The sequence below is a fragment of the Oryzias latipes genome, chromosome 12 (genome assembly GCF_053564925.1).
Source record: "Oryzias latipes strain Hd-rR chromosome 12, Olatipes_Hd-rR_3.1".
Lineage (NCBI taxonomy): Eukaryota > Metazoa > Chordata > Actinopteri > Beloniformes > Adrianichthyidae > Oryzias > Oryzias latipes.
The window spans coordinates 29,534,186-29,548,468 of NC_136248.1; the positions used below are offsets into that span (position 1 = coordinate 29,534,186).

A 14,283-nucleotide genomic window follows, 5' to 3' on the forward strand; every position below is an offset into this window, starting at 1 on the left:
TTTAATTATACCATGGTCCGGGTGAATACTCGATTCTGATTGGCTACTGGGTGTGCGTTAAAACCTGATAACCGCAAAAAGAAGTTCCGGTCACCTAGCTTAAATGTATCACTGCGCCGGCTTCAACCTCTTGCTTCATCATTTGGACAAAAACAAGCGGTAAGAGGAGAACTTTCTGAAAAGCATCGCGCCGCATCACGCAACAAATAGTCGGCTTTTTGTGAGAAAAGCGATGCAAATCGGTAAAAAACAAGAATTAAGGACTAAGAACTGGTTAATGTGTATTGCTTTTGTGAGTGACCATAGCATAAGCGGGTTAATGGCCTTCGAAGTATGCGTTATTACTTATTAATGCACTATTCGTGCAACCGTCCTCCGCTTTGCGGGGTGCGTTAAAAAGTAATAACGCACACTTCGTCGGCCATTAACCCTTACTTATCCTAAGTTTGATACGTCTTTGAATGAATGTATGAATGCTTATTGTATTGTTTTGTGATTGAAAATCAAAAATCAAAAGGTTTTTCAATAACAAAATAATTTTAGGGAAACACGTCTTAGAGACTAAAATTGTTTTCTTAAAATAAGATACATATATATTTATCCCATTGACAGAAGAGAATCCACCAATGGGGTAAAGACTGACGTCTAAGAGGCCTGTAAAGAATAAAACCGCCTCATTCCTGTGGGTCTGTTTCTTTTTCTGTAAGCGATGGCGGCGGCGGGCGGCGTCTTACACAGGTGCTGGTCTCCTCGATGGCCGCCATGGGCTTGTTGATGCTGTTCACGAACTTGCTGACGTGCTCGAAGTGTCGGGTCATCTCTGTGGCCAGAACCATGTCGATGACGGACTGTCGCAGCGTTCGGTACTGATTCCTGACGGCAGAAACAGTCATCCTGTGATTCTCCAAAACATCCTCAAATGTTTGCGGACGCTTTCATCTCTGCGGCCAGCTGTGTGACCCCAACCCTCGCTAAACTACCGGGACCCGCTACAGGAACAGAAATACACTCTCAGGTCCCTGAATGTTGGTTACAATTTTTACTAAAACTCATTTTATTCATGAAATACCAATATGAATGACTTCCTCTAGAAACTACAGCCATCATTCAAGTTATTGGTGTTAATCTTGTAAAGCCCATTTAATCAAAAGAATAACAGAAAATGTTTTTGGAATTAATATATTTGTTACGATGGAGTTTTAGGGTCACCGTAAGAGCAAAAATATGGGAATAAAATTGTAAAATTTATGGGGAAAAAGTCTAAACTTTTCTAGGAAAAAGCCATAAACTATGAGAGAAAAGCCCAGATTTGACAGATATAAGGTTGTAAAATTATGGTAAATATTTAAAAGTTTACCAGATGAAATAAAAAAGAGAAAAAAAAGAGTCAAAATCTAACAAGAATAAAGTTTAAAAAACAATCATTAATAAGTAAAGTTTTTGTGGGAATAAAGTCGTACAAACATCATTTACTATTATGAGAAAAAAGGTAAATTTTGCACAAAAACACCAAACAATTTACAAGAATAAAGTCATGAATTTATGCGTCAAATTTGTAACTGTACAAAATACATCTATTATTTTATTCTTGTAAAATGTTGAATTTTTAAATAATTGTTCAACGTTACTCTGACTCAAAATTTTTTCTCTTAACTTTATAGTTATTTTAAGACTTTATAGTTATTTTATGGTGACTGTAATAATCAATTGTAGCTTTCTTTTTTTGCAAGATTAAAATAAATATTAATTATGACGAGTTGGGGGATTTGGTAAGTTTTTGTTCATAACAATGTTAGTGTAAGTATTAACATGAATGTTTAGGGAAAAGCAGCTTATTTACTGAATCTCTCAAATTGTCGTGAACGAATAAATGATCAATTTAATTTGCAGTTTTTTAAAGCTAGTAGTGATTTGTGTTTGAGGTCAGAAGCATCAAACGACCATCTTCTGTTTTCTCTTTGATTGCAGCTCCAATCTGCTGCAGGTTTCCTGCAGGCTGCTGGAGTTTCAGTGAATTTCCAATGAATGTCTCTTTGCTCACATCTGATTCTTAGCTTTGGATTTGGACCCACCTGTCGATGTTCTTGAAGATGTTGCTCTTGCTGTCTCTGTTGGTGAGCTGGAAGGCGAGGGCGGCGTGGTGGCTCTCCAGCACGGCCGTGTCGTTGTACAGGATGGCCAGCTCGCTTCCCGCGTTGCACAGGAAGGAGTTGGTCCGGCCCGGGTGGTCGACGTCGTGGACTGTCGCCGCTATCAACGCCGCCACCTCGTCCAGCTGGTCCAGACTGCTCTGAAGGAGACGGCAAACGGAGGAAAAGCGTCATCCACACGGACGACCCACGGCGCTTCCACCGACTCACAGAGAAAACTCTGTCACTATGGCAACCGATGCTGCACATGTGCAAACGACTGTTTTTGTAAGATACACACTTATGAATTTGTGGACTCCATACATTGTTGCTCCTTGACTCTCTGTACAAACATAAATAAACATAAACAACCAAGAGAGAAAAAACTCAAATTGAAGCAGCGAGGACTGTTTTTAGTGCCATGAGTCTGGCGGGAGTTTTTCCGGGAGTTGTGGTAAAAATGAGGCCTGCATGGTTCGTGCGTGCAGAGCTTCTGAGACCAGATTGCATGAAGGACCTGCAGGAAGAACTCATGTCATCTCTGCGATGTTCATTCTCTAACCTTGACCCGCTCTCTGCGCAGGAAGTAGGCGGTGGCGTGCAGCACGTCTGCGGCGTGCGTGGAGTTGTGGTAGGAGTTGGAGGAATGGTAGCTGGCTTCGATGAGCTGCAGCCAGGAGCGCAGCGTGGCCTCCGAGCAGTTCAGGAAGTCGCACACGCCGAAACTGGTGAAAATCTTCAGGCCGAGATAAGTCAGCGGCCTGCAGGGAAACGAATCCGAGGAGAAACGCTCACCTCCAAACCCAAGATGGAACTTTTTCAGGGTCTTCTCAGCATCCTTTGCTCCAGTGTTTACATTGACTCACCTCTTGTGAGTCGCTGCTTCCAGCTCCAGGATGTTGAAATCCCAGCATTCCTCGTCATTCAGCATCTCTGCGATGGACGGAGGCACGTCGTTTAAGGTGACCGGGATGGCCAGCTGACTCTGGCTCATGTCTGAAAGACGCAGCGCAGCAGATTAGGGTCAGAAACCAACAATCCTGATCCCTCTGTGAAGAAAACTGAAACAATGAGCCAGAACGTCCACATGAAGACGCCAAGAGAACCAATTCAGGCTTTTCTTTTAGGATGTTTTGTGATCAAATCTGTGACTGAAAGCTGCAAAGACTGCAGGCAGAATTCAACTTAAAGCAAGTTAAAGGTTTAAATGTAAAAATGAATTTATTTTAGCGTAAAAATGACCTTAAACTTACTTTTGGAGAAAACGTATTCATTCCCAGAGAGTCTCCGCATCCCATCCTAGAAAAATCAAAGCCAGAATTTTATTAAATGTCGTTGCAAAAAAAACATATAAAACACATATAAATTTTCTTAAAAATACATATCAGCCTTCAGTTCAGTTCAAGTTAGTCAAGTTATAAGGTGACCAATTAAAAGCCTCAGTCAATGGGTTCAACCCAAACAGCCTGTAAAGGTGCAGGATTTAAAAAGAAAAAAAAAGTTTTCTGCTGGTGGATTGTAAAAAGTTTAGAAGAAAAAAGAAATAAATATTTTTTCAGGCCAGAAGTTCTGTCATCTGGTGGATTTTGATGGTAATTAGAAACATTTAATAAAGGTTTAAATATATTGAATCATAAAAGTCGGTGTCATTTGACCTTTAAAGTTTTGTACGGTAGCAAAAAAACAAGTTTCTGATTTTTATCTTTACTTTTGTTTGGTTTCAACACTTTTTCCAGTGAAAAAACAAAATAAATAAAAACAAAATAAGTTTTTAATAATATATAATATATATATTTTAAATGTGAAATTTAAAAATCCTTTTTGCCTTGAATTTGATTTAAATCAGGCAATTAGCAGCAATTTAAAAAAAAAGTAAAATTTGAAGTTTTGAAGCTTTTCTTTTGTCTATTTCAGTATTTGATTCTTTAGAAGATATTTGAATAAATATACTGAGTATTTTTTATATCATTACATAAAAATCAGCTGCAGTCAGCAGGTAATCAATTCAGGACTAAAACGAACCCCCCAGCAGGGACTCAGGAATTTTCTGTTTAGTCAAAGTTTTATTTGAGGAAAATCAGACTTTTTTTTTTTAAATAGCTGCAGGACTTCAGGACTGCGTTTGTGAAAGCATAGATAGCTGCCTCTCACATTCATGAGCCCCCCAACCAGATCATTGGTGTGGGGGTCGTCTTCCTTGGAGGCGAGCTGTGGGGAGTAAAGCTCGGTGGTCCGCAGGATCTCCAGGACGCGGTCCAGAGCCTCGGCCACCGTGACGGGGCTGTTCTCCTGGGCCGCGTTGATGATGTTTATCACCTGGAGGAAAAGTCCTGATCAGAGGAGAGAAGCTTCAAACCAAAACACAAAGACCTCTCTGGCTTTTGGGCCACGACACAGTGACTCTTTGTGACTCTAGTGTTGCATGTGATTCTCTACAAATCGGCTAAATAAAGACACTTGAACACACAAGAGCATCACAGGACCGCTGCAGGAGGCCAAGGAGACAATGGGATACTCTGTGGGGAATCCGGCCCACAGAGCCACTTGACCGTGGCTCTATAATTAGAACTCCATTCTTGGTCTTTTCCCTCAGTTTGAAAATAAGACGACCACAAAACGTCCCGTGGATATTGGATAAAATTCCGCAAAGCGTGGAGGGCAGACGCTCTGCTGTGAGATCTTGAAGCCAAAGGAACAACTTTAGTTCAGGAATGAAGGGACTACAGTAAAGTGTGTCGATGGGTTCAGTCTCTCTGGGGTTTGGCGGTTAATCTGAACTAGGATGGCGTGAATGTTGCCTCACTAAAGCCTCGAGGCCGTGTCGTCGTGGTACATGCGTGATTGACGTCAACCATAAGTGTTTCTTGCGTTCGTCATTCGTAGATGTGCGCAGATGTCCGTTGACGGTTTCGGCCAACGGGTCTTCATGCCAATTCGGTTTTGAGCTGTTCAAACTTTTTGGTTGAGTGTGACTTACGCAGTTTATGCGTATTTTTTTACGTAGTTTATACAGAATTATTACGTGCATCATATACAAATGCGCCTGATTGTTTCCACGTTTGTCAACTTATGTCCAATGGACTTTCCACTCAACTACCACTGATGTTTAACTCTAATATTGCGCATTCGGCTCACATACTCAAACCACGAATACATTTCATATAAGCGGCGCACAGTTCATGCACGATTGGCGTGTTGTGTGACGATCTTTCACCCCTCCAGCAGTCTATACCAGGTGGGGGTCTCCCACTCAGGTCAGGTCTCTAGCAGGGGAAGTGGTGCGGATAGGACTACTGATGGGACCCCCAGCTGCGGCTACTGCTAGGGGTCCTCTGTCACAGTGTGGGTCCCCTCCCCCTGTGGGCTGCCTCGCCTGGCGCCTAGCAGCTGACTTAGAACTGGTGCTGATCGGTGGAATCCAACCGTTTCAAAGGTCATGGTCAAAGTTTAAAGTCAACTTTATTGTCGATTCTTCACATGTGCCCGACGTGCAATGAATGGAAATTCCCGTTTAATCCGACTGTTTAGTTGAAACACAGCATCGCGAGGGACAGGGCGGGCGCTGACCGTGGTGCTGACGCCATCTCTGCTGAGTGCTCTGAATGTCAAAGTGAGGAAACTCAATGAAGCGCGGGTTTACGTGTTCTCTGCGTGGTTTATCCCTACGTCTTCCGCGGTTTTATAACGCGGTTCATTTGTGAAGCCTCTGTGAAAATGTCACGCAAAGAACCACAACATTTCCAACGTATGTTCACGTATGACCAATTTTCCATCGTGCAATTTGTGCAAATTGTAAGTAGCGGCAGTGTGACACGGCCTTTGGTCACATGCACCCGTACGTAGACTGACCCACAGCGGTTCTGCAGGTTTTTGGGGTGTCTGGGCCTGTGGAAGAGTCTATAGAGAGGCATTTGCATCTTAAAGGAAGGGCAGGTGTGTCAGACAAAATAAAAGCACAAACTTTACCCCTCTTTCACTTATTTTTTTTTTTTTTAAAAAGCGCCTTCACTTCCTGTCTGCAACTTTTTTTACCTCTTTTTTTTAAGTTTTAGTCTAATTTTTCAGGGACAGAGAGTTTGTTTTCTTATTTATAAAAGACAACAGATTAAGCCGCGCAGAATATAATCGGTTTTGGAAACATGCTAACCTTGGTGATGGGAGCCTCGATGGTCATCGAATGAATCCTGGCGACGGACGAGTGCCTTCGATTCTGTAAACTTGGACCTGTAATGAAGATCAGATGCATCATGGGACATTTTACAAACTTTGCTCATCCAATAAAACATCCACATACAAAAAAATAAAAAACCAAACAAAATCAGTCAGTTGGTGTTTAGAAAAAAAACAGGACTTTAAATTATAAATTCAGGTCAAGCCCTTCCCCTAACACAGTCCCACTCACATGTGATTATCTGTCCCCAATCCAACCCGAATGCATCTGCTTCACCTTCATTTTCTGGAGCTCCACTCATCCAAACCCCTTTGAATGTTTACAGAGGAACAGAGAATCGGAATGTGTCTTACCGTCACTGCCACGGGAACTGACCGATCTGGCGTCGATCGAGTCTTTCCTCCGGTCTCTGTGGCGCAAAGAATGGCACTCTGCGGGAAAATAAAAAAAACGAATCAAAACGTGAATTAAGATTTGATTCTTCATTCTTTTCTTCCAGTTTATTCAATCAAAACATGGCTGTTCAAATGCATCCCACAAATAATACAATTTTAGTCTATATTTGACTATTTTGGCCTAAATCTGTGTATCCTGCTGTGGATACAGGGTCTCACTGACGAGTACCTGACTGAGAATGCTCCCCGCTACATCGCTCCTCTTTGTTGAACTTGTGTACCTGTCAGAGAGAGCAACAGATGATGAAGGTGGAGGAGCTTCGCCTTTCAGACTCAGATCGTCACACCAGGAAAAGAAAAGACAGGCTGTACTGTATGTAGGAACTTTTTGAACGGTATAAACAGCAAACTGTAATAGGCTGGGGGGAAATAACTAAACTTAAGTGCACTTTAATGTTCCTATGAAACAACAGCCTCCTTCTTTTTCTAAGACACTGAGGTTTATTCTCAATCTGAGGGAAACATAATGGTTTAAAAATAATCCACACAGAGAAATGCTTTTCTTTGTTATGTTGATGTTGTACAGGGTTAGTCATGGTTATCTGGTGATGGATCAGTGTGTAACAGTTTATCTGGTTGCATAAGAACCCGTGTAAGTCACTGCACCTTTACCTGCTGCTGACACAGCATCATGTGCATTTGTGTGATGAACAGATTAGACGGAACATCATGAACTGGTATTAAATTACACAGAAAAACATAAAACAAACGTCAGTTTTTGATTGGTTTAACTTGCTGTAGGGTCGTGTTTTTATAGCTTTTGAATTTTAAAACCTCCTTTTATGATAGTTTCTGAGCAACAGTGTGGACTTCATCGGGTCAAATTGACCCCGGTAATGTTTTACCTCCCTGTTATGGTCTGGGTCAGATTGACCCGTTTAAAAATGTAAAAATAAAAATACTTCAAAGTACTTTTTATTTAGGGTAATCAACATGTAAAACAGTTAATATGTTTGTAAAGCCGTCCCAAATGCTCATATTTCAACCCTACTGTTTGGTTCGGTTTGACCCGGCAGTCAAACAAAAAGCTGAAAAACTTTTAGAAAGACATAATAAGACACAAGCCAGACGTATGAATAGAAAGTGGCGCCTTGCCTACATGGCTCTGCTCGACCTCGGCGGGGGACCCTGGTTCTTAGATGTAGCTTAACGTCATTTTCTTGGAACTAAGCTGGATGCAGCAACACGCTGGCAGCTGAGGTGTTTAACCAGACAATTTGGCCTAAAAGTTTAGAGAAAGTATCCTATCTGCATCTCTTTTAAACCACTTTTAAGGTGGTCTTATAATTCTGATTATCCAAAATCCAAAAACCAGTGTTGTTTTCTGGTGACTGCAGAGCGTCAGGAGTTCATCCAAATTCACCTCTGAAATGTTGTTAGCACGGAGTAAGCCCGCCCCTTCTTCCCGCCATCCTTCTGCTAGCTTACAGCCCCTCAGATCCCCAAGCTAACATTAACGCTGCAAAGAAAACTGTAGCACCGTCACTGCTACAAGGTGTTTTCTAACAGCATTTTTTTGTCTGCTCCTGATTCACACAGGAAGTACTAACTATAGCAACTGAAAGCTTGATTTTCTTTATACTGCATGTCTCCTCCATCATGTGGAAATGCCACAACATGTTAAAAACATGATTTTCTTTGATGAAAACCACGCTTTTCCAGAAAATAGTGATTTTGCAGCATTTTCATGTAAACAATTTCTAAAGAACTGCCGCTCTGCAGAAACTATGTCCTAAAACGATGCAGATTTTTTTGATTTTGCCTAAAACACTATGATCGAAAGACCACCAGGAGCGTTTTAAGGTCAAATGATCATTGGAGGGGGTCGTTTCATTCATTACAATCTTACTTTTTACAATAGAAAAAAAAGAAACTCTTTTTCTCTGATTTTAAAAAGACGGTTTATTCGTTCGTTTTCTGATATTCTCCCAATTGAACAAGTGAGAACCCAAATTTCCAATCCTCCTCACCTGGTTATTGTTGTCAAAGTGAGGTCTTTTGAGGGCTACAAAATGTCGAATTTTCCTGAAAGGACAGAGGCAGTCAGTTAGGGTCATTGACCTCCATTGACCTCTCTCCACTCTTCATGAAGATCTTACCCTCCTTGGCCGAAGACAGGAACGATCTTCACTTGCTGTTGGATGCTGTCGCCTGACTTCTTCCTGGCATAGTAGCATCCCTGCCATTCCTTCAGACAGAACAAAACAGCCGTGCTGTGAAACCCGGCCTGGTTCTGCAGGGCGGTCTGTTGGAGGCGGGCTCCTCCAGAACTCACCTTTCCTTTTTTGATGCAGGTGTTGATCGTGTCCAGAAGGTCGGCTCGGTTCTTGTCGCTCTTGGGAAGCTCGGTCAGCTCCTTCCCGATGACCTCCCCCCTGTGGTATCCCGTCATCCTCTCAAATGCAGGATTGACATACTGGAACAGTTTTTAATATTCTATTTGAATGGGTTTACTGAAACTTATTTCCCAGGAAAAAACATTTTTACCATGAATAAAATCAACATTTATAAATTATTTTTGGTACTTTCAAAGTTTTTCCTTGTGCAATAGAATTTAGAAATCATTTAAGATGATCAAAGTCGCATAAAATTTAACATCTAGACACATGCAAATACTTGTTCACAACACTTTATGGGGCAACAAGGTGAAATTGAGTCCATAAAAGTCAAATATAATTCTCTGGGATGCTAGTTTGGACTTGTGGAGTTGAACAGAGTATTTTTTCCTTTGTTCCTGTTCTGCTAGGCTGTCATGAAATGTGATATTCAGTCAAACTCATATCCAGTCTACCTGCAGGATGTGGTCTTCACTGGTGATCTCTACAGCCTCTTGACAATGCTCCAAAGCAGTGAAGACAGAGTTGCAGGCCCTAAAAACAAACAAACAAACAAACAATTACAAAAGAGATTCTTGAAAATGAAAGTGAAAAAATTTATGTGCAAAAACACAGTTTCTTATTGAAGCGTCTTATTACATTAGATTTAAGACAAAACTGACTCACTAATAGCTTTTCATTAAGATGCTGAAAAAAAATCAATTTTTTTTTTCAGTCATTTGATTTTGATAAGATCTTATTTTAAGCGATATCTCAAAATAAAAAACAAGTTTTTTGTTTCAAGAAACAGATGAGCTTGACTCATTACACTGTAAAAAATGCATTTAACAACAGCAGGTCAGAAATATGAAAGTAAAAATGCATTTACGTATAATATGTAGAAACAAACAACCTTAAAATGAGTAGTTCTTCTCTTATTTCTAGTTTTCTATGGACTAAAAATAGAGACATTTAGACTGGAGTTACTAAATTGGACATTAACTTGTTTGTGTGTGTGTGTGTGTGTGTGTGTGGGGGGGGGTTGGTTATAAATATAAAAACAAAACAAAACAACATGCGTAAATTTGAGTGTTTATAGCCAAGTTCAAGAGCTTATTTATTCCTAAAAGCGCAGAACATCAAGGCATGTTTCAACAAATCTTTCCAAGACAAATTCTGCTAGTTATAGTAACTGATTTTTTCACTTATATCAGGAAAAGAACAACGAGCATTTTATATTTTTATGTTTCCACGTGTGCTAGTAGGCATTTGTGTTGATTTGCGTCCTGGCAGAACTTCTCAAACGTCTCAGTGAAAGCCTCAAACTGCCATGCCGGAGAACCTCAGCCGCTCTTGGAGTGTTTTCAGGTCGTCACGGGAGTTTGTGACGACCATCAGAGCTCCCCCCCCCCAAAAGTACCTGAGTTTGAACTGGCAGCGCACCTCGCCGTGTTCAATCTGCAGCAGCTCGTTGTAGCACGCCGCCACGCTGCTGTTCTCCACGAACCTCTGGGGACCGACAGGTGGAGTTTGAGGAACCACAAGGAGAAGAAAACGGAGAATCAGACTGAAAGTAGAGGCTTCAAACGAACTGCGATGCTGGTTCAGTTGGACATGTCTTTGCTGTGAAATGAGTGAGGCACAGATTGTTCTAGTGTGTTCTAAGCACAGCCACGAGTGCGGGAAAGGGTTTGGACGTACTCGGCTGAATCCGGCACACAGCAGAGGGAGAACGGACGGCTCCTCCTGCTCGGGCAGCCTGGGCGGGAACACAGAAGAGGGATGAGAGCCCTGCTGGCAGAAACTAGAATAGACAACAACTGGGAAAACTAAAGTTTTATAAAGACTGGAAAATACGAGACTTCCAAAATAAAGTTCCTCCTTTGTTTAAAAATAGTTTCAAACCAAAAGCTGACCCCGTCTGGAGACGTTCCTGTGTTAGAGCTGTTGTGCAACCTCCTGACCAGCGGCAATGCAACTTTGTCCTCTGTAGAGAACAAACCTGAGTATCTCCAAACCCCTTCATACGTCTGAATCAACTACTGTGAACTCATGTGGAGTTCTGGGAATTGTAGTTTTTTTTTTCTTACACCAGAAACAAATCCACTGAATGAAATCCAGACGCTGTTTAGGCTCTGAAACTGTGGCTAAGTTGTAAACCTTAAGAAGTATTCGTCCTGGTTGATTCTCCAAAGTCGGGTGCTTTTAGGATCATTTAAAAAAGATGAGTAGATGTAGCATCATTACTTTTTGTCTCTGGTTAGTCACAATCTAGCCTCGATTTCCTAACATTTTCTGACTCTGAACCTCTCTGAACTTTTATGTAAAACATTTTTGGAGATATATTTTTTTAAAGAGTGGAAATTCATGTGAAAATCCCAGACTTCCAAAAGCATTTTCTGTGGAGCCTACCGAGAATTGACAGAAAAGTCACATTTTTAGGGTTAAAGAGGTTTTTCCTATTAATGAAATCCACACAAAAAAAAAAAAATAGAAATATCCATTTTTTGAAAATATTTTTAAGGTGCAGATTTTCTGATATTATTGTTGTGAGCAAAAAAGTACCAAAAAACTGAAGGCATCATAACAGACACCGTCTATTTCTAACAACAAAAAAGAAGCTTATTTTGTGGATTTCATTACAGGCTTTAAAAAAAAACATATTAAAAAAAAAAAAAAGTAAATATGTTTTGTTCATTCTTTGACTTGGTGGTCTTCACAGGGTTTTTAATGGGCTTTGACATTCAGGTTTCACGATTTGTAAAAAATTAAATAAATTTGACAAATAATTTTTTTTTTCGCTTGTACATTTTTTTTTTAATTTGAACATCCAGATAAAGAATTGAAATATTTGGTCATAAAAATCATTTTGAACCCGGAAAACCCCAAAACTATACCCTTCTGGCCTTCTAAAGGTTAAATTTTGACATTTTTTCTTATGTTTATTTTGAGAAGCAGCATCAACAGCAGCCAAAACAACATGGTGGCCAAATTTGACCCCAGGGGTTCTCCAGGGTGAAAAAATATGGTGCAGGAAAAACAGTTAGTGAGATTTTTAAACTGATTATAGAGATCAACGTGGCTTTGAAGGAGTTTTCATAAAGTATGACGTGAATAAAACCCAGACTTACTTTTGTGGGACAACAGCTAGAATAACTGTGTTTTCAGAGGGCTTTGTGGCGCGGATCATGCTGCAAAAAAGACAAGCAGATGCGGATTTCAGACTGGCAGCGGTTAGATTCTTCTTCTCGAGTTCTGCAGAAGCGGTTGGGACTCAGCAGGACTGAGCAGGAGGGCAGGATGGGAGGAGTGATGTCATCTGCTCTGAAGAATATGTCTGCTCCCGACAGAAACGGCAAACACGACATGTGCGCTGAAGGCTCGACCACGAGGCCGCACAGCTGGCAGGAAGCACAGGAAAGGGGTGACGGGGGAGTGAAAGAGGGAGGAAAGGAGCACAAATGGCCACAGAGGGGAGGAACGAGCTGAGAAAATTAGGATCACTTCAGGTGTGAAGATAACATCATCGGAAGTCTGCAGAAAATCAGAGTGAAGCTCTGCAGACCAGAGCAAAGCACCCATCACTGCCTTCAGTGTCGCATTAAAGCCGGCAAAACGACATTACAACCAAATATACACTTGGGGGCTCAACAGGAAAAGGAAACCGTGCAAAATACATGACTAAAAATAATCCCTAAATAAATCCTGAACTACTTCTGCAGGCATGAGAGGGACACACAGCTGGGGAAAACGGGGGCAAAGGCGTTATTCGGCCATAAAAGAAGCCTGTGAACCAAAGCCAAAGGCTTTTAATGTGGAAAAACTGAACAAGAAGAAAAGCTGTGTCCCCTCCGAGCCCCTGAATCCAAAAAAATGAACTCAGCAGAGACTCATTATAGCATAAAGAGCACTGAACTAAGCGGCACGAGGACCTTCAGCACGTCTCTGCAGCTGCTGGGGTCTGCAGTTCCTCCAACAAACACTAGATGGCGACAACCAGGGACGCTCAGGTGTTTTGAGACCAAAAAATTATTGAAAATATTTTTTTAAATATGTCTATTTATAAAATAAAAGTTTCTTTTTTAAATATTAGAAAATGATGTAAAAACAAGTTAAAAGTGGAATAACTTCACTTCCTCACACTTCTTTTAGAGCAAATAATTAAACTCTTTTTGTCAAACTTTACACTTAATTGGTTTTATTGCATCAAATATGTCTATTTATGACCAAGAGTACATATAATGACATCATTTCCATGTGGATGTATACATATGGAGAAGTATTTCTTTTAGTTTATACTTTTTAATTTTCCAATTAAATCACACTAAATCGTCCAGAGTTTGAGCATAAATGCATATTTCTTTAGCCTTTCTTCTTTAGTATTTTTGTTTTGACTGTTTGAAGTAAATCAATTCTCAATTCCAAAATTAAACAAGATCAAAGGATTTTAAATGATTTATTATTTAAAATTTAGTACAAATACACCTTAGAGTGTTCTTTAGCAGAAAGAAAAGATTTAAAGTCTGTCATAAAACCTGCAAAATTCTGCAAATTGGAATAAAAACATGAAACTTTTCCAGATTTATAGTGTTTGTAAATTAGGTCGTAATTCCTATGGAGGCTTGTGGTTTCAAATTTTCCTGTGCAGTGAGGCAGGTTTTAAAAAATATCAATGAAATCTATAAATATAAAATAGATTTATCTTTATAATAAAATTTGCATTTTTAGGCCAAGAAGTTCGTTTTTTTAATAGAATAATTTACAATTTCATAAAGGAAATTTCACCTTAGCTCAATTTTTATTGGAAAATGTAAAGAAATTGTACATGAAATCAAACTGGATTCATTTGTTCTGTATAATCCGCCCTGCTATTTTGAGCAGTTTAAAACATCCACTGTACCGTTTAGAGGGAAAATAACGTTCATCTATGTAGAAAGTGATGGAAACCGTGCGAATGCGGCGAGAACATCCAAAACTCACCGGCAGACAGCCTCGGGTTCAAAGTAGCGTGAGTGACGCCCATCAATGACTACGATCTCGTGGTGTTTGTCCAGGAAACACTCGACAGCGGACTCGGGCGTGCGCGCGATGTTGCACCTGAAGCCGGCGCGGTCGCAGGCCCACCAGAAGGCGTCGCTCTGGCCGTCTTCCTTAGCGAAAACGAGGAGGACCTGAAGAGACATTTGAAGAGAAGTTTAACCATGAAGATCAGA

The 14,283-nt window shown here is 40.6% G+C and overlaps 1 protein-coding gene across 4 annotated transcripts in view; it reads right to left on the minus strand.

Annotated features, from left to right (window-relative positions):
- Positions 1–14,283, minus strand: part of pde8b (phosphodiesterase 8B) — a 57,322-nt gene that overhangs the window by 6,178 nt on the left and 36,861 nt on the right. For all 4 annotated transcript variants that reach the window (XM_020707479.3, XM_011481456.4, XM_011481455.4 and 1 more), the window contains exons 3-19: positions 14,051–14,241; positions 12,202–12,261; positions 10,772–10,829; positions 10,491–10,579; positions 9,547–9,625; positions 9,031–9,171; positions 8,855–8,943; positions 8,726–8,780; positions 6,925–6,976; positions 6,654–6,731; positions 6,277–6,353; positions 4,281–4,445; positions 3,383–3,428; positions 2,996–3,125; positions 2,692–2,890; positions 2,073–2,290; positions 735–873 (exon numbers count right to left, since the gene is read on the minus strand). In XM_020707479.3, coding sequence (XP_020563138.1) covers positions 735–873; positions 2,073–2,290; positions 2,692–2,890; positions 2,996–3,125; positions 3,383–3,428; positions 4,281–4,445; positions 6,277–6,353; positions 6,654–6,731; positions 6,925–6,976; positions 8,726–8,780; positions 8,855–8,943; positions 9,031–9,171; positions 9,547–9,625; positions 10,491–10,579; positions 10,772–10,829; positions 12,202–12,261; positions 14,051–14,241 — 1,866 coding nt within the window. The remainder of the gene's footprint in view (positions 1–734; positions 874–2,072; positions 2,291–2,691; positions 2,891–2,995; positions 3,126–3,382; positions 3,429–4,280; positions 4,446–6,276; positions 6,354–6,653; positions 6,732–6,924; positions 6,977–8,725; positions 8,781–8,854; positions 8,944–9,030; positions 9,172–9,546; positions 9,626–10,490; positions 10,580–10,771; positions 10,830–12,201; positions 12,262–14,050; positions 14,242–14,283) is intronic.